The 27,569-nt window shown below is 34.8% G+C and overlaps 1 protein-coding gene across 1 annotated transcript in view; it reads right to left on the bottom strand.

Annotated features, from left to right (window-relative positions):
• Positions 1-1,064: 1,064 nt before the first annotated feature.
• The window catches only part of LOC123546525 (multiple epidermal growth factor-like domains protein 9), a 51,625-nt gene continuing 25,120 nt past the window's right edge, over positions 1,065-27,569 (bottom strand). Inside the window, exons 4-8 of the mRNA XM_045332882.2 lie at positions 25,794-25,964; positions 23,881-24,090; positions 22,784-22,951; positions 21,222-21,326; positions 1,065-16,848 (exon numbers count right to left, since the gene is read on the bottom strand). Coding sequence (XP_045188817.2) covers positions 16,550-16,848; positions 21,222-21,326; positions 22,784-22,951; positions 23,881-24,090; positions 25,794-25,964 — 953 coding nt within the window. The 3' untranslated portion in view covers positions 1,065-16,549. The remainder of the gene's footprint in view (positions 16,849-21,221; positions 21,327-22,783; positions 22,952-23,880; positions 24,091-25,793; positions 25,965-27,569) is intronic.

Genomic DNA, 27,569 nt, shown 5'->3' with positions numbered 1-27,569 from the left:
TTGGTCTTCATAAAAATTTTAAACAAAAGTTAAAAAGGGTAATGATTCTGGAAAACTGCAGGTAGAGTTACACAACAGACGGATGGTGAGTGATCACAATAGCTCACCCCAAGCACTTTGTGCTTAGGTGAGCTATAAACATGGAATTTTTGAAAATTGTGCCTATAGCAGAATTTTGAGGATTTCTCACCAAGGATCATTCCTGTGAAGTTTGGTGTAATTCTGCCCAGTGGTTTTCAAGAAGATTTTTTTAGAAATTGTTGACGGACGGCGCACGACGGACATCAAACAGTCACAAATAAAGGATGGCTTTCTTCCGATCTGAACATTATAAAGGGTTTGTTTTCCGTTGACATAACAACTAACGTACCAGTACTGCATGAATCACATTTGTTCACTCTTTAGGTGTAGAACTACAAAAAGCAGACTCTATGAAGCTTAGTTCGACAAATGAATGTATTTCATACAGAAAACTAGAACTGTCACAGAAGTGACTCATACCCCCACCATACGGTCTTGTCACAGAAGAATGGCAACCATAAGGAATCTTAAAAATACTTTGGAGTACTTCATCCTGGGCTTCCACATATAAGTAATACTAGTATAATACTAGTATAATACTAGTATAGTAAAACTAGTAAATATATTAAATCTCTAATATTAGAGATACACTAAAAGTGAATACAAAAAAGTGTCTTACCGACCCATGTTACCACGGAAAAATGTTTTTACTTTTTACATAGGACTTATAATAAAAAAGTTAGAAAAATACCTAAAATATTGAAAATCTAAAAATAGGATTTCTAAAAATAGACTAATTCCTGGAATTTAAGGGGAAGAAACTCAGTACAAAGGTTAAAAAAAGGTTACTTCCCTTTGGCTCTAAGCCAATCAGAATGAGATATAGTGAAAATACATCAAAATTAACCTTAAATTCTAGGTAAAAGGGGACACAATTCAAGAAAAATAGTGTCAGAGTTATGCACCTTGTGTCACATGATGTGGGTGATGAGGTGGAACATCTATTTTAAGTCTGAATCAAATCCATTCAGTAGTAATTGAGATATAGTGAAAATACATCAAAATTAACCTTAAATTCTAAGTAAAAAGGGGCATAATTCATGAAAAATTGGTGTCAGAGTTATGCACCTTGTGTCACATGATGTGGGTGATGAGGTGGAACATCTATTTTAAGTTTGAATCAAATCCATTTTGTAATAATTGAAATATAGTGAAAATACATCAAAATCAACCTTATATTTAAAGTAAAAGAGGACATAATTCATAAAAAATTTATGTCAGAGTTAAGCACCTTATGTCACATCATCTGGGTGATGAGGTGGAACAACTATTTTAAGTTTGAATCAAATCCATTTAGTAATAACTGAGATATAGTGAAAATACAACAAAATTAACCTTAAATTCTAAGTAAAAGGGGACATAATTCATGAAAACTTGGTGTCAGAGTTATGCACCTTGTGTCACATGATGTGGGCACATGATGTGGGTGATGAGGTGGAACATCTATTTTAAGTTTGAATCAAATCCATTCAGTAGTAACTGAGATAAAGTGAAAATACATCAAAATCAACCTTAAATTCTAAGTAAAAAGGGGCATAATTCATAAAAAAATGGTGTCAGAGTTATGCACCTTATGTCACATGATGTGGGTGATTAGGTGGAACATCTATTTTAAGTTTGAATCAAATCCATTTAGTAATAACCGAGATATAGTGAAAATACAACAAAATTAACCTTAAATTCTAAGTAAAAGGGGACATAATTCATGAAAACTTGGTGTCAAGAGTTATGTACCTTGTGTCACATGATGTGGGTGATAAGGTGGAACATGTATTTTAAGTTTGAATCAAATCCATTTGGTAATAACTGAGATAATAGATTTCGGGACGGGACGGGACGGGACGCGACACGACGGGACGCGACAAAACTGACTCCTATATACCCCCCTCAAACATGTTTGGTGGGGGTATAATAAAAAGCAGGATGATATTTCTATATAAATGCCTTTATTAAAACATAATTCACAGAAAGTAGCATATGAAAAAAACAACACATTTTACTTAAACCATTGAAAACAAATGCATAATACATGTACATAAAAACACAGGCACAGATATCATATGGTATGCTGTATATCATTTGAAAGGGGCGTATGTTTCCCTACGTTTATTTTCATTTTGGGTTGATTTCAGGTGAAAACACCCTGGTCATAATAGTTTCATACCAGGTCTGATACCCGTGCATGTTGCTAAATATAGAACACATGTGAAGAACTATTACAATACATCTTGTGTTAAAAGCACTTTATTAAAACGTGTTAACCATGAAATAATAAAAACTCCACTATACAATTACTTTCCTTCAAGAGTACATATGATTAACAATATTCGAGCGCGAAGGCTGAAAATGAGGCAACATGTCGAGCCCACCAGCTGTCAAAAGGACTGGGAGATGCACATGACAATCTAAGTCCACACAAAAATCTTACCAGTAGAGATAGGTCATAATATACCTAGAAATTGGATGTAACATGCATATTGAACTACAGAAAAGTGGTCTTGACTTTTCCCTAGAACCAGTAACAAAAAAATTACAATATAAGCTATTTATAGGATCAATAAAGGGAAGTAATTCTAGGTTCTTGTGCATACATTCCTTCTCATGATGGTGAAAATATTGCCAGATTACTTTAAAATCCCTCTACGCAAGAAAAAGAAATGCTCCGAACAGTCATTCTTGTATCTAACCTTTGACCTCTAAGTGTGACCTTGACCTTAGACCTAGGGACCTGGTTCTTGCACAGGACACTCTGTCTTATAATGGTGAACATTCATGCCAAGTTACATCAAATTCCCACCATGTGTTAAGAAGAAATGCTTCGGACAAACTCATTCTTCAAATTGACTTTTGACCTTCAACTGTGATCTTGATCTTTTAGATAGGACCATGGGGTTTGCGCAAGATAAATAGTTATGGTCCGGACAAAATCGAATGGATGCACACACACATAGACGCATGCACATACACTGACCTGCCAAAAGTGGCAATTAAGTCGAGCTCACCACAAGCAGGCTCGGCAAAAATTGTAAAATTACTTCAGTAAGCTACAGAAAACAGAGATTCTGTGAGCTCTAGGTACATTCCTGAAGTAACCAAAGTGTGTATTAAAAAGCTTCATACTGTGTAAAATTGATGTCAAGTAGATTCCCTGTACATTATATCATACTCATTAAATCGAAGTTTTAACACTGAAGTATGATTTTTAGATTTCTTATTGTTGCTGCTTTAAAAAGACAGATATTGTGCACTGCTCATTAAATGATTATATTTGAGCCACGCCATAAGAAAACCAACATACTGGCTTTGCGACCAGCATGGATCCTGACCAGACTGCACGGATCCAGACCAGGTCTGGTCAGGATCCAAGCTGTTCGCTTTCAAAGCCTTTTGCAATTAGAGAAACCGTTAGCGGAAAGCATGGATCCTGACTAGAGTACGCAAATGCGCAGGCTGGTCTGGATCCATGCTGTTCGCAAAGCCACTATGTTGGTTTTCTCATGGCATGGCTCAAATATACCTAAACTGCTGATCACATTGACCAAAAATTGTGAAAACTGTGGTAAGTATACTTAATTTTTTGTCACATATTTAATAAACAATATATAGCAAAATCATGTTTTAATACCTAAACACATTAATTAGGTTATATGAATGCAATATATCACAAGGGCTAAGCCTGAGTGATTTATTCCACATGGCGTACAACCAATATGGAGGACTAAGTTTTTTAAATTATTGTTTTACTATACATTATTTTGATTCTGAAATATCTTTTACGTAAAATATTGAATTAAATCTGCAACAACTATTTGTTGGCACGTGTATGGCTCAAAATGGAAGGTTAATGTGATGTAAATGTGACCATGTTTTGAAAATAATATTAGTGAAGGGAGTCACGTTACACGTCTCACAGAAGAATTAAAGCATGCATGGAGATCTTGTGCCAATTAAAGGTAACCTCATTCTGTTGTATAATTTTGATTCTCAAACAGGACATCAGTGGAACTTTTTCCCTGCACCAATATGGCGGGTATGGTGCCAAATACTATGCGATGTGGCGTCAACATCACCATTTTTTCATATAAGAAAAACAAACAAATTAGCACCAGATATCATCTAGCAGACAAGGCAAAGAATGTTATTGTATCATTATTAACCATTATCTTGCTAAATTTCTATAATGAACTTGTCCATCTTTCAATTTGGACAGTACCATTAACTGTTACAATGGGTGCTTACCAAAAAGATACTGACTGAATGGCAAACAGTGCAGATCATGATCAGACTGCATGGACCAGAGCAGACCAAGATCCATGCAGGCTGATCAAGGTCTGCACTGCATGCAATTCAGTCAGTAAATTTTCAGTAAACACCCCTTCAAATAATAGATGGTACTGCCCAAACTGAAAGATATAACAGTCCATATTAGAAATTTAGCATGGTAAAGGTTGATATCACATTAGCATCTTTCAAAAATGGGTTGCAACTTTACATCTTATTGCCATATAATTATTCATGTTTCTATAAAACCAAAAAAGCCAACAACATTTTGTTCACAAATGAAGACATTTAATTGTATTGTATAACTAACCATTAAGGCGCTTCTGCATCACAGAAAATCTATCTGATTTAGAATCAGTTGTAAATTTATTGGTACTTCTAACATTGCTAAAAAAATCATGGAATGTATTCTATAAAACAAAACAAGCTTAACAAGGTAACCAGTAAAACATATCTGATAATAATAATAAACAAGAGGACCATGATGGTCCTGAATCGCTCACCTCTTCCCACATGACCCAGTTTTGAGTATGACATCGTTTTTTCTATTATTTGACATAGTGACCTAGTTTTTGAGCTCATGTGACCCAGTTTTGAACTTGACCTAAATATTATCAAAATAAAAATTCTGACCAATTTTCATGAAGATCCATTGAAAAATATGGTCTCTAGAGAGGTCACAAGGTTTTTCTATTATATGACCTATTGACCTAGTTTCCGAAGGTATGTGACCCTGTTTTGAACTTTGCCTAGATATCATCAAGGTGAACATTCTCACTAATTTTCATGAAGATCTCATGAAAAATATGGCCTCTAGAGAGGCCACAAGGTTTTTCTATTTTTATACCTACTGGCCTAGTTTTTGATTGCATGTGACCCAGTTTCGAAAATGACCTAGATATCATCGAGGTGAACATTCAGATCAATTTTCATGAAGATCCATTGAAAAATATGGCCTCTAGAAAGGTCGAAAGATTTTAATAATTTTAGAACTACTGACCTAGTTTTTGACCGCAGTTGACCCAGTTTCAAACTTGAACTAGATATCATCATGATGAACATTCAGACCAATTTTCATACAGATCCCATGAAAAGTATGGCCTCTAGAGAAGCCACAAGGTATTTTTATTATTTGACCTACTGACCTAGTTTTTTAAGGCACGTGACCCAGTTTCAAACTTGACCTAGATATCATCAAGGTGAACATTCTGACCAATTTTTATGGAGATCCATTCACAAGTATGGCCTCTAGAGAGGTCACAAGGTTTTTCTATTTTTAGACCTACTGACCTAGTTTTTGACTGCACATGACCCTGTTTCAAACTTGACCTAGATATCATCAAGATGAACATTCAGACCAATTTTCATACAGATCCCATGAAAAATATGGCCTTTAGAGAGGTCACAATGTTTTTCTATTATTTGACCTACTGACCTAGTTTTTGATGGCACGTGACCCAGTTTCGAACTTCACCTAGATATCATCAAGATGAACATTCAGACCAACTTTCATACAGATCCCATGAAAAATATGGCCTCTAGAAAGGTCACAAGGTTTTTCTATTATTTGACCTACTGACCTAGTTTTTGATGGCACGTGACCTACTTTCGAACTTGACCTAGATATCATCAAGGTGAACATTCTGACCAATTTTCATGAAGATCTCATGAAATATATGGCCTCTAGAGAGGTCACTATTTTTTTCTATTTTTAGACCTACTGACCTAGTTTTTGATCGCACGTGACCCAGTTTCGAACTTGATCTAGATATCATCAAGATGAACATTCAGACCAACTTTCATACAGATCCCATGAAAAATATGGCCTTTAGAGAGGTCACAAGGTTTTTCTATTATTTGACCTACTGACCTAGTTTTTGATGGCACATGATCCAGTTTCGAACTTGACCTAGATATTATCAAGGTGAACGTTCTGACCAATTTTCATGAAGATCTTGTGAAATATATGGCCTCTAGAGAGGTCACAAGGTTTTTCTATTTTTAGACCTACTGACCTAGTTTTTAAAGGCACGTGACCCACTTTCGAACTTGACCTAGATATCATCAAGGTGAACATTCTGATTAATTTCCATGAAGATCTTGTGAAATATATGGCCTCTAGAGAGGTCACAAGGTTTTTCTATTTTTAGACCTACTGACCTAGTTTTTGACGGCACACGACATCATCAAGGTGAACATTCTGACCAATTTTCATGAAGATCTTGTGAAATATATTGCCTCTAGAGAGGTCACAAGGTTTTTCTATTTTTAGACCTACTGACCTAGTTTTTGATGGCACGTGAGCAAGTTTCGAACTTGACCTAGATATCATCAAGATGAACATTCTGACCAACTTTCATAAAGATCCCATGAAAAATGTGACCTCTAGAGTGGTCACAAGCAAAAGTTTACGGACGGACGGACGGACGGACGGACACCGCACGATCACAAAAGCTCACCTTGTCACTTTGTGACAGGTGAGCTAAAAATAACAATAAAGAATTTTAATTACTTAAACGAGGCTACATATCCGCCAAAACGATCTTCCATGTGTGCCTCAACATTTTACATCTTAAAGTTGGATTACGCCCAGGTTTCAAATTAATTTTGACAAAATGAACAATAACTATACCATAACTATGTAAACACAAAATCTAAATGTTTGTCCAAGTAAACACTGTTGAATATTAGGTTAGAAATTTTATATCCTTCATAAATAATATATAACTATCCACTTGTACTCCTGCACATAAAAAAACTTGCAGCTATTTTAACAAATGACTGTAACTACACAACAGTTGTGAATGTAGCTGTACATAACGTTGAATACATATGATACATGTGGATCTTATACATTTAAAGTTATATCTTATTACAAGACATTTTATTAAATGTTGAGCATTGTATCAATATTTCCTATAACTATAAAATCAAACTTTTTTTCAAGGCATTTAAAGATTTCTAAAATTTGGGTCAGATTTGCATCATTTTTCACAGAGGGAATAAAACCTTTGAGAAAATGTCAGATTTTATAGTTTGATAGGTAAGGTGAAGTAAATAGTAACCCAATGTGGGCAAGACTGTCATCTCAAACGACAGGACAAGACAGAGTGCCATTTTTTTATCCATAAAACAAACAAGAGGGCCAAGATGGCCCTAGGTCGCTCACCTAAGAAACACACCATAACAGTGTAAAACATGTTTGACCTAGTGATTTCATGGAAACAAATATTCTGACCAATTTTCATTAAGATTGGACCAAAAAATTGGTCTCTTGCGATAAAACAAGCATTTTCTTAGATATGACTTAGTTTTTGAGCCTAGATGACCCATGTTCAAACTCGACCTAGATTTTATCAAGGCAATCATTCTGACCAAATTCATGAAGATCAATTGAAAAATACAGCCTCTATCACATACACAAGTTTTTTCTTTGATTTGACCGAGTGACCTAGTTTTTGACCTCAGATGACCCATATTCAAATTCAACCTAGATTCATTAAGGCAATCATCCTGACCAAATTTCATAAAAATCAATTGAAAAAAACAGTCTCTATCGCATACACAAGATTTTTCTTTAATTTGACCTAGTGACCTAGTTTTTGACCTCAGGTAACCCATATTCAAACTCGACCTAGATTTCATCAAGGCAATCACTCTGACCAAATTTCATGAAGATCAATTGAAAAATACATCCTCTATTGCATACACAATGTTTTTCTTCGATTTGACCTAGTGACCTAGTTTTTGATCCCAGATGACCCATTTTCGAACTCAGCCTAGATTTCATCAAGGTAATCATTCTGGCTAAATTTCATGAAGATCAGTTGAAAAATACAGCCTCTATTGCATACACAAGGTTTTTCTTTGATTTGACCTAGTGACCTAGTTTTTGACCCCAGATGACCCATTTTCAAACTTGGTCTAAACTTCATCAAGGTAATCATTCTGACCAAAATTCATGAAGATCAATTGAAAAATACAGCCTCTATCGCATACACAAGGTTTTTCCTTGATTTGACCTAGTGACCTAGTTTTTGATCCAAGATGACCAATTTTCGAACTCGGCCTAGATTTCATCAAGGTAATCATTCTGACCAAAATTCATGAAGATCAATTGAAAAATACCGCCTCTATCGCATACACAAGGTTTTTCTTTGATTTGACCTAGTGACCTAGTTTTTGACCCGAGATGACCCATTTTCGAACTCGGCCTAGATTTCATCAAGGTTATCATTCTGACCAAAATTCATGAAGAATAACTGAAAAATACAGCCTCTATCGCATACACAAGGTTTTTCTTTGATTTGACCTAGTGACCTAGTTTTTGACCCGAGATGACCCATTTTCGAACTCGGCCTAGATTTCATCAAGGCAATCATTCTGACCAATATTCATGAAGATCAATTGAAAAATACAGCCTCCATCGCATACACAAGGTTTTTCTTTGATTTGACCTAGTGACCTAGTTTTTGACCCCAGATGACCCATTTTCGAATCGGCCTAGATTTCATCAAGGTTATCATTCTGACCAATATTCATGAAGATTAATTGAAAAATACAGCCTCTATCGCATACACAAGGTTTTTCTTTGATTTGACCTAGTGACCTAGTTTTTGACCCGAGATGACCCATTTTCGAACTCGGCCTAGATTTTATCAAGATTATCATTCTGACCAAAATTCATGAAGATTAATTGAAAAATACAGCCTCTATCGCATACACAAGCTAAATGTTGACAGACGACAGACGACAGACGACAGACGACAGACGACGGACGACAGACGCCGGACATCGAGCGATCAGAAAAACTCACCTGAGCATTGCTCAGGTGAGCTAAAAAGGGATACAAGGCTCAGAATGCAAGCTTGTCACTGTTTTATTTCAAGACTAAGCACAGAATCAACAAACCAGGGTCTGGTTTCACAGTTATAAACCTGGATTACAAAACCAGTCTAAAATACAGCCCTGTGATTGGTTAATTTCAAGTTTATGCTCAGAACCAACCAATCAGATGCTGATGTTTCCAGACTGGAATCCATGTTTAATTTTATTACCTGGGCAATTAATAACCTAATTTGTAAATTACAAAACCAGTCTAAAGTACAGCCATGTGATTGGTTAATTTCAAGTTTATGCTCAGGAACAACCAATCAGATGTTGATGTTTCCAGACTGGAATTCCAGCTTAGTTTTATTACCTGGACAATTCATAACCTACTTTGTAAATGACAAGATAGCATCCAGTATTAAGAGATTTGATGAAGCACTAGGACTAAAAATGTTTTAAAAATAAAGCGTAAAAAAATCAATAAAGTAACAAATACACAACACAAGTTATTCATATGTAACACTATTGTAAACATGTAAAACAAGAGCACCGCCTTGCGGGTGCTGACGCTCATCTGATTTTTTTTGTGCAATAGAAATATTGTCCTACCCATGATTTTCTAAGTCTAAAAAGGGCCATCATTCTTGCAAAAAGCAGGATAGAATTATGTTTCTTGATGTACAGTGTCCACTTATGATGGTGAAAAACTGTTGCAAGTTTTAAAGCAATAGCTTTGATAGTTTATGAGAAAAGTTGACTTAAACATAATACTCAACCAATAAAATGATTTTCTAAGTCCAAAAGGGGCAATAATTATTGCAAAAAGCAGGATGGAGTTATGTTGCTTGCTGTACAGGGTCAGCTTATGATGGTGAACAAGTGTTGCAAGTTTCAAAGCAATAGCTTTGATAGTTTAAGAGAAAAAGTTGACCTAAACATAAAACTTAACCAAGAAATCTGATATTTTCTAAGTCCAAAAGGGGCCATAAATCTTGCAAAAAGCAGGACGGAGTTATGTTTCTTGCTGTACAGGGTCAACTTATGATGGTGAACAAGTGTTGCAAGTTTTAAAGCAATAGCTTTGATAGTTTAGGATAAAAGCTGACCTAAACATAAAACTTAACCAAGAAAACTGATTTTCTAAGTCCAAAAGGGGCAATAAATCTTGCAAAAAGCAAGATGGAGTTATGTTTCTTGATGTACAGGGTCTGCTTATGATGGTGAACAAGTATTCCAAGTTTCAAAGCAATAGCTTTGATAGCTTAGGAGAAAAGTTGACCTAAACATAAAACTTAACCAAGAAATCTGATATTTTCTAAGTACAAAAGGGGCCAAAAATCTTGCAAAAAGCAAGATGGAGTTATGTTTCTTGCTATACAGGGTCAGCTTATGATGGTGAACAAGTATTCCAAGTTTCAAAGCAATAGCTTTGATAGTTTAGGAGAAAAGCTGACCTAAACATAAAACTTAACCAGGCAACGCCGACGCAGACGCCGACGCCGACAACCGCTCAAGTGATGACAATAACTCATCATTTTTTTTCAAAAAATCAGATGAGCTAAAAAATGAAAGACATATTTTCATATAGTATGAATAATCTATTTCAAACATCTTGAATTTGTTTAAGGCAATCATTAAAACATCACCTTTAAATGGTACTACCTTTTACTCGAATAAATTCTTAAATATGTACATAATACAATGCACTTTTTTATAATATAGTATGCATGTGATAGACTGGCAAAATACAAGTTACAATTACTGTTGATTCGGTAATCTTTTTATAGGATTTATTTTGTGATTTCAAAGTTTGAGACCTTATCTGTGGTGTTAAGAGTTCCCGAAATATGACAGTTCGTGTATTAAAACATGATGCAGGTTATTTTTCACGAGTATACTGAAATTGTGAGTACCACTATTTTCAAATATGAGCAAAAATATTTCGTTATGTAATCAATTTCTTTTCTTTGTAAAGTTTCAGCTAAAGATATTTAATCAAATCTTCTCCATAAAACTTGATATGGCAAGAGAACTGGTACCATTATACCCTGTGTGTATGTTCTGACATGGAACAAATTTGCTAAATATAAATTTAAATATACACATATATATGGAACAAAACAATCCCTGTTTAATGTCCTTCCCTGTTCTAGGCAAAATACTTGTTTCACAAAAAGTAACGAAAATGCTTCACGTTGTAAACATTTCTTTGTGAGTACATATATATTATACTGAAATTTTGTGTACTGTAACTTCTTTGTGAGTACATATTACAATGAAATTTGGTGTACTGTGACTTCTTTGCGAGTACATATTACACTGAAATTTGGTGTACTGTAACTTCTTTGCTAGTACATATTACACCGAAATTTGGTGTACTGTAACTTCTTTGCGAGTACATATTACACCGAAATTTGGTGTACTGTTACTGTAGATATAATGTATAATCAGATATTTTTACCAGGCTAAAAGTTTGCTATTTCTAAAATCATAAATAGTTTGCATAAAAAGATACTAGCTGGACTCTTTATAACAATAATAGCAATTTCAAAGTTCACTGTATCTATTTTTGCAAAAAGCCACTTAGCAAATATAGTGAAAATAAATCCCTCACGAAAAACCCGACTTTAGAGTACATTCAGGGATTTGGAAATTTGCCGGTTTGTCGGTTTTGGACTGATTTTTGACTTTTCAGACCGATTCATGAAGTGAAAAAATGAAAAAAATCGGTCCCGTAAAAATGGAGAAAAGTATAAATATCGGTCTGATATCTCAATACACCATCTATTGCCAAGCAGGAAATTGTCGGTTGCACCCTCAGATAATCAATAAACGTGTCAAACGGTCTGATTGTCACTTTGATAATCGGTCCGTAATTAGCAGGTGACGCAATCAGTGCTCGCGCGGCACATCCTTTAATGTTTGCAGACAGCTGACTGCAATGTATTAAACATTTTTGACTGGTTTCCAAATATGTCTGACTGGATCCAAATCATTTCGACTGGGATCCACTTCTTTTATTTAGAATCTGACGGATGTTTTTTTTCAAAAGGCTATGTTTGATCACGGTAAAAAACAAATGGTCACTGCATTTAATCAAAGAGCTATAATTGTTTTAATGAGACATCACACGGAAAACCGATCAAAATATTTTTTATAATTACTTGATTTGAAAAAATTACAAGATTCATTTGTTGGGGCTCCAGTTGAAACAAGTGCAGACAATCGTCTTTGCAACCTGACTGTGCAAGAAAGAAAAAGAAAAAAAAATGGACTGGCAAACACGAATGATAAAGAAAACCGGAGTGGCGCTGTTTATCAAATCGGTCTTTTAAAAAACGTTTCAAAATGAAATTTTGTTTACATCAGAAGAGAACATATAACTTTATAAAATGTAGTTGCTTATTGAAGTACAACATAAGTGAAATGAAATATCCGTGGCCAACACGCATGACTTTTTGGTACTATACATGCGGGAAATTCGATCTCAGCTTTCATATAACGTACACATTCGGTCCGCGGCAGAGTATTCTTAAAATACTGAGACTGTTTAGCAGAGAATATGTGTCGTGTAATTCACTTTGACGCATTGTATTTTATAGAATTCCGTCAAAGAATGAGGAAACATCATAAAGTATCTGCCGTGTATACGGTACCGGTCACGTGCGTTGGCTTTTAGACTAGTTACGCACACCGTGTTGCCTCGGTAATTTTATCCTTACAAGTATTTTCTCGGAAAAACATCGAAATTTAAACAAAGTAACGATCACACATAACACTGAATAACTGTCTTCATTGTATAGAAACACGCGGTGACCGGTAACTCAGTTTTAATGCATGACATGCTTATTTCTTTACTCTTTCACGTTTTACAAAATATGTAATATTGGGAATGCGGTGGGTGGGGTAGCGCCGATGTCAGGATTTTCGTTTCGGACCGATTGAGTTATCAAAATTTCCGGAGCCCTGAGTACATTTATACATGTTTTGTTAAATTTTTCTTGGAGTACAAAGCAAAATTAAAATTGGCAAATATGTTACACAAATTTAGAAAAAAAATGAATACAGGCCTAGTTCACAATCCATAAAGTCCTATGATATATATGCACAACCAATATAAAAAGAATATTGAGCTAATGGCCATAGACCTCAATGTATGACTGTATCTCATCTAACCAAAATTACTTAGGGTAACCCATCAACAAATAGATGACATTTTGATGTCTGGAGACCCAGTTGTTTTGGTATCATTTGAAAAAGTTGTGTCTGCTGTACAAGAACTAGTAACTAAGTTGACCATAATAGCACATGAATCACTACAGTCATGTTTTTGACTGCGAAATGATAAATCTTACACTGTAATAACTGGATTTCTGTTGAAGTATCATTGAAAACTATAAAGTAAAAAAATGAAAATTCTGTAACATATTTTTGTCATGTAATTTATATATTCTTTTTGAGTACACAATACACTTTCAAATGATACCAAGATATATGAGCTTATCAAGCACCAATATTTGATATATTTTAATAGCAATGTTACATAAAACTTGCTTATTTGTGGACCGAATACCTTAAGTAAATATTTTATCATAAAACTGTTTTGAAAATCACGTTGATTTGAGTTTTACAGTGCACAAATACAGTGCCTATTACATAGCACCAAACAGGACTAAAAATTTTGGTTTCACATCATTTACTCAAGTTGTGGAATCAAAACTTTATACCTGCTGGAAACACAGAGATACAGCAAAAACAAGTGTTCAGACCCTGCTAGTAATCTCTTACCATCATGCAACAGTATGGTTAGATAGTGATTAAAATTCTTTACAAACACAAGTTGTCCTAAAACCACATAGGATTTATCTAAAATCAAGAAAATAAAAAACAAAAAGATAAAAGTTATTAAATAAGATTGTAACAGCTGTAATCAGTAAATTTTAAGGCAAAACTAAAACTGTGCACTAAAATTTAAGATGTCTGAATGCCATTTATGCAAATTACTTCCATGTTTACATGGTTAGATCTTAAGGACACAAAACGTTATGTCACAGAAGTTCTTCAACATTTGAAGTTATAAAAACAAACAAATATATCCGACACCATGCATATTTACTATGTACAGGTTTTTTTACATAAAATTTTGAGTTAAAAAATGAAGTACAAAAAAAAATGAAGACCTTGTTTTTTAGATGAGGATTCAAACATGACACACATTTTAAATAACTTTAAAATCATTACACATATATAATGCTGTCAGTTGAGAATCTTACACCCTTGGAATAAAAATATTGCTCAGAATTTACATCAAGTCTAGTGTCACAAAAATCTGTTAAGAGATATTTAATTTATTGGCTTAATTTTTTGTATGACTAGAACTGATGAAGCTTACCGATTCATGCCCTTCAGTATTGGAGGTAATAAAGGTATTATTTCTATTGAAAAGTCAAGCAGAAAAAGGTAGTATAACAATGGTTTCTAAAAATATTTAAACTTTTGTTCTTTCCATCATATTAAGTATTTAAATTACACTTTCAACGGTACGCTGAAGTTTTAAAGCAATCAGCAGCTGCCAGCACTTATACAACCGATATCTTTCCTTACATACTCTCTTTTAACTTCCAATAACTTACAATGGAATCTCGAACCACAATATTTATTTTGGGTGTGCAAAGTCATTTTAATATGTGTATTTGTGTTAAAAACTTCATTAACATAGATATTTGCAATTCTATTCATTCTAAAGAACCAGTCTATATCATTTACTAATGAGTAGTAATGAAAAGATTATCAGCTATGTACTGAGTTTGTTTGTTTGAAATACAACAGTATTTCAGTTATGAAACAGATGGCAGTTAACCTAACTAGTGTTTCTGGGTTCTGTACTAGTATAAACCTGTACTTTGCAAGTAACTGCCAACTTCTCCACATAAATCAGATGTGGAGGACAAAATTACTTCTGACACATATGTCTTCTAACACATTGTCACGGAGAACATATGCCTTGCCCATGGATATAACTCACAACCTTGTGATCTGTAGATTTGCGCTCTCCCTATTGAGCTAGCTATGCACTAAGAAAAATGTACTTGTTCTATTGCAGATTAATACTGCCATCCTAACAAATTATCTCGACTACTGAACTTGTGTGTATTTCTTGATACAAAGCTAATAGGCTATACATGTGACAATAAACCCAATGAAGGGAATATAGAATAAAATACATATTAAATTTTATATGAAACAGTGTTAAACTACATACAGTCAAATGACATTAAAAAAAGCATAGGACATTTACTGACCTTCTAATGAAATAAAATCTTTCAGTTACAAGGCATAGCACAGTGGACACAACCTTGATTCATTAGATGGTAAATTAATCTATCACACACTTACATAATTAAAACATCTAATTTGACAATGAAGCATGTAATGAACAAGTGAGTCAATTTCAGCAGTTAAAAAGGTTAGGTAATAATTTTTTAAACAATTCTCACTACTGTAGTCACTGGATAAAAATAAGCTTGAACCGTAAATATGCAAATAGACATTTCTTAAAATCACAAAAATCAGATCAACAGATATTAAATCTCACTCTATTTCAGTAAAAAAAAACATAAAAAGAAATTTTACTGGACTAGCTCTATTGGAAGCAAGGTTACTTAAATTGCAACAAAGAACACAAAAATTACATACATGTTCAAACTTTCATAAATGGGTTAAATAATGTATAATACAGAGTCTAGCAGTAATATTATTAAAGGAAATATATGGTTGTATGTTTGAAATACATAAAACCATCAAGTACACCAGAAAAAAACACACAAAAAAATCCCACTGTCAGAATTTGATCACTATTGCACCTGCAGTTTAGTACACACAAGTTCACCTACAAAAACCCACTTTTAAATTTGACAAATTGGTTTCTATGGCAATTTTCTTGTATGAGATTGTTACGCACATTCTATACATATATGCAATTGCATTAAATAAAAAAAAAAGCTAAATTTGTTAAAACATCCTATCTAGAACAACACTTAACAATGACCAAAAGCCATACAGTCAGTACGACCTTTGTAAGGTCTTCAACAAATTAGAATGTTTTGCGTAGTTGGAATGAATGAGCACTAATTAAAAGCTAATGCGTAGGCGGAATTCACTCGTGCAACGTATCTATCTAATATTGCAACAAATGAAAAAAGTACATATATTGTCTCATTTCAAAGACTGATTAACCTCATCCACTCTATCTTCTTTCACTTGACAATCTAAACTGACTAAACTAGATATTTTTCTACATTCTAAATGCATTTTTCACAACCTTGAGTCTAAAAGAAAGGCACATGTCTTGCATTTTTCATATATCTTCTCTTAACTGTGAGTACGGTGGCAACTTATTTTTTCCTTTTGACTGAGACTCATAAAATTGCATGTCATCGTGCTGGCGTTCCAGTTCATCATCCGGAATGGCACTGAAATTCACATCATCATGATCCTCTTTAAACTCGATCGTCCAGAATGGTTTGTTTTTAGGGAAGTTATGGCTGCGTTTGTACACAATAAAGCCAACGATTCCCGACAGGAGAACAATCGTACCGACGACAATGGCGGCAATGATGCCGGCAGCTGGTGGTTTCGTACTCGTGTTTTTCTCAGCTGTGGATGATAAAGAAATGTGTATACTAGAGAATATTTAAGTAAAACTTGCTTTTGTTCTTCACATGTAAACCTTGTAAAATATTGCAATAATACCTATTTAATAGGGAAAAAATGTTAAAATGTGTTGGTAAAAACATTTTCCAATTCCATAGGAATTTTCTCTGTGTGAGTGTAAATATTTATCTGCAAATGCTAATAAAATAATTTAAACTGATAATCTGATATAATTTTATGTTGTTTAATATAGATTTCTGTGTATTCACTCAACTTCCCCCAAGTCATCATTTGAGGCATTGTAAAATAAAGCTGAACCAACAAACTTCCATAAGACAGCTGGATGGCTTCCTCTTAACACAAGTAAAGCAAGGCTCAAACCCACAGAGGTAACAGGCAAGTGATTTAAAGTCAGTGATAGTAACCACATAGCAACAGAGGCCATGAGAGAGATAATATACTTTCAATTATCATTTTAAGTTAACAAGAGGACCATGATGGTCCTGAATCGCTCACCTATCCCCACATGACCCAGTGTTCAACTGAGTATGACGTCGTTATTTCTATTATTTGACATAGTGACCTAGTTTTTGAGCATATGTGACCTAGATATCATCAAGATAAAAAATTCTGACCAATTTTCATGAAGATCCATTGAAAAATATGGCCTCTAGAGAGGTCACAAGGTTTTTCTATCATTTGACCTAATGACCTAGTTTTTGAAGGCACGTGACCCACTTTTAAACTTGACCTAGATATCATCAAGGTGAACATTCTCACCAATTTTCATGAAGATCTCGTGAAAAATATGGCCTCTAGAGTGGTCACAAGGTTTTTCTATTTTTCGACCTACTGACCTAGTTTTTGACCGCACATGACCCAGTTACGAACCTGACCTAGATATCATCAAGCTGAACATTCTCACCAATTTTCATGAAGATCCATTGAGAAATATGGCCTCTAGAGAGGTCACAAGGTTTTTTCTATTTTTAGACCTACTGACCTAGTTTTTGACCCCACCTGACCCAGTTTCGAATTTGAATTAGATATCATCAAGATGAACATTCTGACCAATATTCATGAAGATCTATTGAAAAATATGGCCTCTAGAGAGGTCACAAGGTTTTTCTATTTTTAGATCTACTGACCTAGTTTTTAACCCCACGTGACCCAGTTTCGAACTTGACCTAGATATCTTCAAGGTAAACATTCTGACCAATTTTCATGAAGATCCACTGAAAAATATCGCCTCTAGAGAGGTCACAAGGTTTTCCTATTTTTAGACCTACTGACCTAGTTTTTGACCGCATGTGACCCAGTTTCGAACTTGACCTAGATATCATCAAGGTGAACATTCTGACAAATTTTCATGAAGATCCATTGAGAAATATGGCCTCTAGAGAGGTCACAAGGTTTTTCTATTTTTAGATCTACTGACCTAGATTTTGACCCCACATGACCCAGTTTCGAACTTGACCTAAATATCATCAAGGTGAACATTCTGACCAATATTCATGAAGATCTCATGAAAAATATGGCCTCTAGAGAGGTCACAAGGTTTTTCTATTTTTAGACCTACTGACCTAGTTTTTAACCCCACGTGACCCAGTTTCGAACTTGACCTAGATATCATCAAGATGAACATTTTGACCAATTTTCATGAAGATCCATTGAGAAATATGGCCTCTAGAGAGGTCACAAGGTTTTTCTATTTTTAGACCTACTGACCTAGTTTTTGACCCCACGTGACCCAGTTTCGAACTTGACCTAGATATCATCAAGGTGAACATTCTGACCAATTTTCATGAAGATCTTGTGAAATATATGGCCTCTAGAGAGGTCACAAGGTTTTTCTATTTTTAGACCTACTGACCTAGATTTTGATGGCATGTGACCCAGTTTCGAACTTGACCTAGATATCATCAAGATGAACATTCTGACCAACTTTCATAAAGATCCCATGAAAAATGTGACCTCTAGAGTGGTCACAAGCAAAAGTTTACGGACGCACGGACGGACGACGGACACCGCGCGATCACAAAAGCTCACCTTGTCACTTTGTGACAGGTGAGCTAAAAACAAGAAGCTGCGTTCAATAAACGCTTGATGCCCCCGGTGGCATCCTTGTCGATACAAAGATCCCTAAGTCCAAAATGAGGTCAAGTTCAAGGTCAAACTGAGGTCAGGTGATGTCTGAAGATGAGGAATGGTCACAGGTTACATCTGCATTAGTATCAAGTCATTCTAGTAAGGGGTATTGATGCTAGATGAAATGGTCCCATTTGGTTTACCAAGAGATGGCCCATATAAAGCAACGTAAGTCCAAAATGAGATCAAGGTCAAAGTCAAACTGAGGTCAGGTGATGTCTGAAGATGAGGAATGGTCACAGGTTACATCTGCATTATTATCAAGTCATTCTAGTAAGGGGTATTGATGCTAGATGAAATGGTCCCATTTGGTTTACCAAGAGATGGCCCATATAAAGCAACGTAAGTCCAAAATGAGATCAAGGTCAAAGTCAAACTGAGGTCAGGTGATATCTGAAGATGAGGAATGGTCACAGGTTACATCTGCATTAGTATCAAGTCATTCTAGTAAGGGGTATTGATGCTAGATGAAATGGTCCCATTTGGTTTACCAAGAGATGGCCCATATAAAGCAACGTAAGTCCAAAATGAGATCAAGGTCAAAGTCAAACTGAGGTCAGGTGATATCTGAAGATGAGGAATGGTCACAGGTTACATCTGCATTATTATCAAGTCATTCTAGTAAGGGGTATTGATGCTAGACGGAACGGTCCCATTTGGTTAACCTCGTACGGACAGACGAATGAACGAACGAACGGACGGACAGGACAATCACTATATGCCTCCCGCATCAGTAATGCCAGGGACATAAAAACAAACTCTTAAAGTATACAAATTTGTTACTATGCAGGGGTGTAAAATTCCACTCGCCCGCTCGCATTGGCGAGTTAAAGTCTGGATAGGACGAGTGGATCTCGCTGTATACTCGACCGATCGGGCGAGTGGTTTTTACGTCGTAGCTGTAATGAAATTCAGAAATTACATCTTGAAAAACCTCAATAAACTTTGAGATAGTTCAGTTGCTACTTTGATTCACTGGAATTTACTCGCGAATCATAAAGATATCAAAACGTCATGCCGGTATTTTCCATTCCGAGAGCTTGTGCGACCTATCGTAATATCAAATTTACATCTCTGTTACTTTTGTTTATTGACACGTACACAAAAAACGTGCGTAGTGCATTCATTTTTTAACATTATCGCTTCAGTTTTTCAACATCGCTTGAGAAGTAATACAATTTGAATTCTACTAAGAGTTCAATAAAATATCGACGGAAATGTAAGCAAATTTGTATGAAAACGGTCGAATTTTCATATAATCATTTGTTAAATTTTAAACAGCGCGATCTTAATTACTGATTTCTTTCTAAGAGAAAATAAGTAATACATACTAAGTGACCTCGTGGACGTAAATAGAAATGTGGTTTTAAAATAAAACAAAATGATGTTGTTGCGGTTTTTAATAGTTTTGAATGAATCTTTGTACATGTATTTTTTTTAATAAAATATTCTTCTCGAACGATAATGTAAATTCCTTGAGGGCAAATAGGTCACATGGCGCGAAAACTGTAATATGACGTAATGCCATGGCAATCTCGTGCAACAATACCGCTTTGATCTCCACTTCAGATGTCATGATACCGACACACTTCTTTTAGCTCTTTGAGAGGATGTTAATTGATGATGAAAACAGGCCTTTTATTTAGTTTATCAACAGAATAATTACCGATGATCGTCAACTTTTTTTTCGCTTTCAAGACGGGTAGGTGGATGATGATTATTGTGTCCATATTTTTAGGACACTTCAAAATAATTATTTTTCGGGAAATAAGTCTTGAGAAAATGAAAATAACTGATGTTTAATACTTTCCTGACACTTTGGGAAACTACAGTAGGGGTTAGACTGTGATTATTTTTACTATCGATGCAGTTATTATGGAAAGCAACTTGATGGTGGAGATGACAAAATTAGTGAAAGAAAAATATCTGGTGTGAAAAGGAAATTTAAGAGTAACAAAACTGAATAATCAAAAAGGAAACGTAGTGTACGAGCTATGTATTATGTTTGAAATTTGCTTGTACATAATACTTCTTCCATAAAACGTGACAGTATTAAAAATGTCAATTATTAGGGCGAGTGACTGTCCACTAAGGGCGAGTAGATTTTACCAGCTACTAGTCCTGCAGGGCGAGTGGTGTGAAAAAGAATTTTACACCCCTGCTATGGGCATTTTTTGACCTTCAACCTTAATCATTAAGTCATGTTACAAATATGCAAATATACTTACATATAGGCGTACATGGAATATGTTTTAATGGATCACCTTGGAACCCGTCCAAACACCTGTCACATTTTTCTCCAGTTGTATTATAATGACAGTTCAAACATTTTCCTGAAATGTATAACATACATGCTTATCTCAATTATGATTTTTGTTCCATGTGGGTTTGACAGTTCTATTCAACAGTACTTCAGGTATAAGATTTATATCTACACTAACCTGTCTTCTCTGCAAGAAACTGACAACTTCCTCACATTATTAAGCGATGGAAGATTAAGAACAACAGATATACTTCCTTCTTATAAAATATAATGACAAACATTAACCTTGCCTGGCGAAACCAGTCTTTCGGTCTCGGTCACAAATATTCCCACAGGCTTCTTCAGATGTTAACACATAAAAAATCGTCTATTATCCCTATATTTATTCCAATATCTGTAGACATATACATTTTTTTTCAATAACGCAATTACAGTCAAACCTGTGTTAAAGACCACCTTTGAACAGAGACCACCTGGCGATAATAAAGACCACATGTTTTGTTTCCCATTTTAACATTACAGTGTATTTTAACTTGTGAACAAAGACCACCTCCTAATAAAGACCACATTTTGGCTCTCCCAAGGGTGGTCTTTATAGACAAGTTAGACTGTATTTTCACATCTCATCAATAACTCCACATCAGTGTTTTGCGTTAAATTTGTTTTTGTTATAAGTAATAATACATAATTATTATGTATTATAGACACTAAGATCATGGATATGTAATTACCTGTATTTCAAAATTTGCATCCAATTAATAACATGTTAGCATACTGAAAACAAAGGTGTAAACACAAGGACCTGGCCTATATGATTATCATTCAATTGCATGAATGAAAACTGCTGAAGCTGTCAATCAGAAAGTAACAAAACAAAAGGTAAGACAGTGTTACACGTCATCAGTTTTTATAATTATGAACACATGTATCTATCTTATATTAATTAAAACAAAGAAAAATCCCAAAAATTTTGCTTTTGTACAAGGCCTTAGGTAGTTAATTATTTTAAACAATTAGGACATTATTCAACTGTAGTTTACAGAGCATAGCTGCAATTATTTCTATAATAAGACCTGGGATTTTCCAGTTTTGCCATTTTGTGCATTTTCATTTGCTGTACACTCCTATGCAGCCTAAACATTTGAACTCCCTGAATAAACATTCTCATACAGTGCAAGACTTAGTGTAAACAACATACTAAGTTTCAATCTCTTCCTTTAGAAATTTTATTTAAGCCCTGTGTAAGTAAGAAGGCATATACCAATCAGGTATTTCAGAACTTAATTACATATATATATATTATGTAAATCAGAAGTATGATTTCACACTGAACCTTGATGAGACAAAGTCTAAAAGTCTAGTTCTTTGTTTTTATGATATTTACCACCCATTCCAGTCTGTGTCAGTAATTTTTTTTTTAGATTGGTTTAATTTCTATCTTGGGATGGGGCGTTGAGATTAAGTTGCTGTTCTACTACAAGTTTCATTTTGAGCAAATGTTAAAAGATTGGGAGATAATCTACATACCGTTGAATGGATCACAGATCAGACCTGGTGTTATATCATGGCAACCTTGGCATTTTATGCACTTTGAGGGAGCCGCTGCGTGGTCTCTATAGTAACCATTGGCACAACGATGACACAGGTTACCAGTGTACCCTTCTCTACAAGTTGTACAATGCAGGTAACCTTCCGCTGTAAGACAAAAGTTTAACGTTCATGTTATGTGAGTCTGGTTAACTCCCTTCAGATAAATTTTCATTCCAGGTATGTCAGAATACCATGAAATCAATAAATTTCATGAGGAACTAAATTTCATGGTTGCATCAACCTTTATGAACATATATAATAACTGCTAAAAATCTTGGAAATTTCTTATCCTAGAATGCAAATCCCATATAAATGTCATTTTCAGCAAAACTATGACATTTAATGCCATAATATCAACTGATTCGCAGTGCTGTTGAAACAAGATAGACATTGTTCTGAAAAGCGGCAGACCTTTATTATTCACTTAATATCTGAATCAAATTTCAGCGGGATGGCATTATTTTTCAAAATGACAAAGTGTAAAGTATAAACACTATAAAATGCCATTTTTATCACTCAGGATAGGATTGCTGGTATATTTCAAGAAGGACAGCTATGAATAGAGAGATATCTATCACAAAAACGTTCAAAGGTGGCATGTTCCTGATCACATATCAACATGATGAAGTATTTCACATACATGTATATTATAACTGTTGAGCAATCTGACAAACTGGCTTATATAATGCGGTTGAGTCAGATAACCCCCTTAGCTTTACAACTTTTTTTGATGAGGATAATTTTGTTCTAATAGACTGTTGCCAAATTACTCAAAGAAATTTACATCAAGTCCTTTAAGGGAACCCCCTAAAAAGGTTAGTGAGGGGTTTTTCAAAGTTCATTTTCAATTTTGCTGGATACTGTAAACATAAAGTAAAATAGTGCTTGTCCTGTCTACACAAACAAAACAGGATTCAGTGGGAAAATAATTTGCCTGCTTTTCACCGCAGATGATTTAAATTACTTTATTGATGCAATATATTTCAAATTAAGGTAAATATGCCTTTCATAAATCTTCCTTACTTAGTACTTACTAAAATGACAAGATCCAGTAGAAAATGTCTCTGGACAAGGACACGTATGGCATGGCAGGCTGCGTGCAGTCCTGTAATATCCATGGGCACAAATCTCACAGAAGAGTCCAGCATGACGCGGTTTACATTCACACCAAGGCACATGTGTCAGCGATAAATTACAACTCTTATAGCCGTCCTTTGTTCCAAATGGATCACAGTAACAGTTAGCTGCAAAACCAAAAACATTCATTTTTATACCCTTTTTTTTTGCTTCCATATACATTACTTACATACCAATACTCCTTGGATAACAAGAGCTCCACCAAGCAAGGCAATATATGCCTGAATGGGGGACGGAAACAAAATTTAAAGGAAAATAAAAATTTAAAGTCACAAAATCTGATGGGCGAATATGACACTGAATTTTGACCTGCCATCCTGGTTCATGCACTCTGCACATTATGTCATCATTACCTTAACCTTTGACCTACAGACCAGTTTATGTGCTTTGCACATCACCTCACTGCCATCTACCTACATGCCAACTTTGAAGTCAATATCTTGCATGGTTATTTAGTTAAGCTCTGGACACAAAATATGATAGACAGTTTTGACCTTTCAGCTCAATTTGTGACCTACTGAGCCGGTTTAAGTGCTCTGCCTATCTTCTAATGGCAATCTACCTAAGTTTAAAGTCAGTACCATTACATGTTATAAAGTTATGCTCCGCACACAAAAATATTATAGATGGATAGATGCGCATGCCATCACATAATACAACTGCTCTTTTTTTTTCTTTTTTTTTTAAAACAGGCGCATAAAACGTGCAGAAGTTTGTGATATTTAATACTAATACTGACAAAAACTTCTTCATTCTGCAATATAATGGACAGGATAAAAAGCAGAAAGTTTACAAACTATACAATGTCTTAAAATAAGCTATGTCACTTTTTACATTTAATTTTTAAAGGCCAATTATACAGTGTACTGGTCTTAAAGAAGAGAGCAAAGATGGCCCTAGTTATGCAGAACAGTTTGGGAAGAAAGACAATCAAAGAAATCATCTTTAAAATTATTCTGAAAGAAGGTCATTGTTTTCTGAAAATTTCTACTTAATAAATATGGGTAGGTAATGTGTTTACATGTATGTAAGGAAGAGGGGTTTAGCAGATCCAGAGAAGAATTTTACAGTTTTTCATCTAGCCATATAGAGAAAACTCACTCCACCCATAGGCAACCATGTTTTTCTTAACAAATCAACATGACTTAAGAAACTGGTACAGGTTCATGAATCAGAGGTTCTCAAAGTTTTCCTTATAGCAATATATGGAAAACTAGTCTTACCCTATTGCCGCCACGCTTTTGACGAAAGGGAATTTAGCACAGGGTCAACAAGGGATCAGTTCTGTGAAATTATTTTCAAAATGTCAGTTTCAGAGGAGAAGACTTTCAAACTTTTCCATATAGCCATATACGGATAACTATCACCACCCCAACCTCACAGTAGTAACTGAGATACCAGCTTACTTACAAAAACCAAACTGGACGATGCTGACAAAAAGGCTAATCCAAAAGCTCTACATATTCTTCAAATATTCAAGCTGAATATTTTTCCATCTGGTTTCATTGGCAACCAGAATTCAGCATGGATGGCACATATTTGAAGGAATTTCAAGAACATTCTGTGAAGTTTGGGTGAAACTGACATAGTGGTTGGATAGATTTCTTTAAAGAAGCTGTGGACAACTGATGACGGATGGACATCCAACGATGCTTAAATCTCACCATGAGCACTTCTTGCTCAGGTGAGTTAATACATACTTTCTCAAGATTAACTTTTTTTTCATGCTAGAAACCAGGCCTATACTAAACGCTTTTATAACAACAACTTTAATCTTTCAAATCAAAGAAGTAACTATAACCAAACTTACAAGCTTTCGAAGGATCTGCAGCAGTTGTAGCTGTCACAGCCTTGGCTGATATTGTAGAGTTTGTCAGATACACTGCGCTGACAATGATTTTATGTTCTACAGATGATGGTAAATCAGTAATATTAACCTCCGTCATATTTCCTGGCACTGTTATATTCTGGATGAAAGCTCCTGACAGTAAAAAGAACAAAACAAAACTATGTCAATTTTTTTCCCACAATTCTTGGAAGCAGTTGCATTGTTTGTGAACATTCTGCCAAATTATTACAGAGATTTATATTTTGTATTCACCAACGTTTGAAGTCTGAAATTTAGGACTGAAAAGGTTAAACCTTCATTATGCACTTTCAGTATTAAACAATAATTTGTAACAGAGTTACCAACATCTTCCACCTTGGGACATTTTTTCACAAACATAATACATGCCAATACAACATACTGATACTTATGATAGTAACTGGGCAACATACTAACAATGTACATAAGTCATAACTATATATCATACAATTCATGAAGACATTATGAAGGCTGAAAATGTATGAAAATCTTTTATTGCTGAATGCTTTCAAATGCTAATATCTGTATTTTAAAAATTAACTAAAATGTGATTTTATTTTTAAACTGAAAGAAAAACAAGAGGGCCATGATGGCCCTATATCCCTCACCTGTTATCATTGCGCTTGAGGACAAGAAGGTCCTCAGAAAAAATATCTAAGTCCAAAGGACAGGAACAACAAAGTAAGAAATTTAACCAAACAGAAAAACAAAATTCTTACAAGGTAAGATATGTCAAAATACACCTAAAAATTGGAGGTACCATCCTTGTTGTACCACAGAAAAGTGGTCTCGGGTTTTCCCTACGGCCAATAATAAAAAAGTTACTAAAAATAAGCTATTTATAGTAACGTAAAAAGGAAGTAATAAAAAAGAAAATTATTGTGAACAAAAGTAGGATCTGCCAAATAAATCTGTTGACATAAATGAAATTTCAGATCAGTATCTTCATTAGTTACGGAGATATACATTTTAATTTGAAATAAAGGGAGGTAATCTGACATAAAATCAGTCCATAGTTATCTACCCTGATTGGCTCAGTCCAACTAATGACAATAATGAAATTTCAAATAAGTCCTATAAGTACTTACTGATATAAATCCATTTTGACTACAATCAGGGGAGGTAATCAGATATAAAATAACTCTGGAAACTACGACTGGATCTGATTTGTCACAGAATCCAGGATTTATAATTGTTGAAGATATTTTGTAAGTTTGTATCAAATTAAACCATAAATGAAGTCTCTATATGGCTGCAAAAGCCAAAATAGCCAATTTTGGACCTGTAAGGAGCCATAACTCTGGAACCCATGATGGAATCTGGCCAGTTCAAGAATGGAACCAAGATCTTGTGGTGATACAAATTGTGTGCAAGTTTGGTTAAAATCAAATCATAAATGAAGTTGCTATTGTGCAGACAAGGTCAAAATAGCTAATTTTGGCCCTTTCAGGGGCCATAACTCTGGAATCCATTAGGGGATCTGGCCGGTTCAATAAAGGAACTGAGATCTTATGGCAACACAAGTTTTGTGTAAGTTTGATTAAATTTAAATCATAAATGAAGCTGCTATTGTGCAGAAAAGGTCAAAATAGCTACAGGCCCTTCCCCAGCCGCATAAGGCGCCGCGCTACCGCGGCGCTTAAAACACGAAATACAGCTTCCCGCAGCGCTTAATTATCCCGCGCGGTGCCTCAATTGACCTTACGCCAGATAGCCTGT

This window comes from Mercenaria mercenaria, chromosome 15 (assembly GCF_021730395.1).
Source record: "Mercenaria mercenaria strain notata chromosome 15, MADL_Memer_1, whole genome shotgun sequence".
Lineage (NCBI taxonomy): Eukaryota > Metazoa > Mollusca > Bivalvia > Venerida > Veneridae > Mercenaria > Mercenaria mercenaria.
Note: the sequence above shows the minus strand (reverse complement) of the source record. Positions and strands in the feature narration are given on the sequence as shown.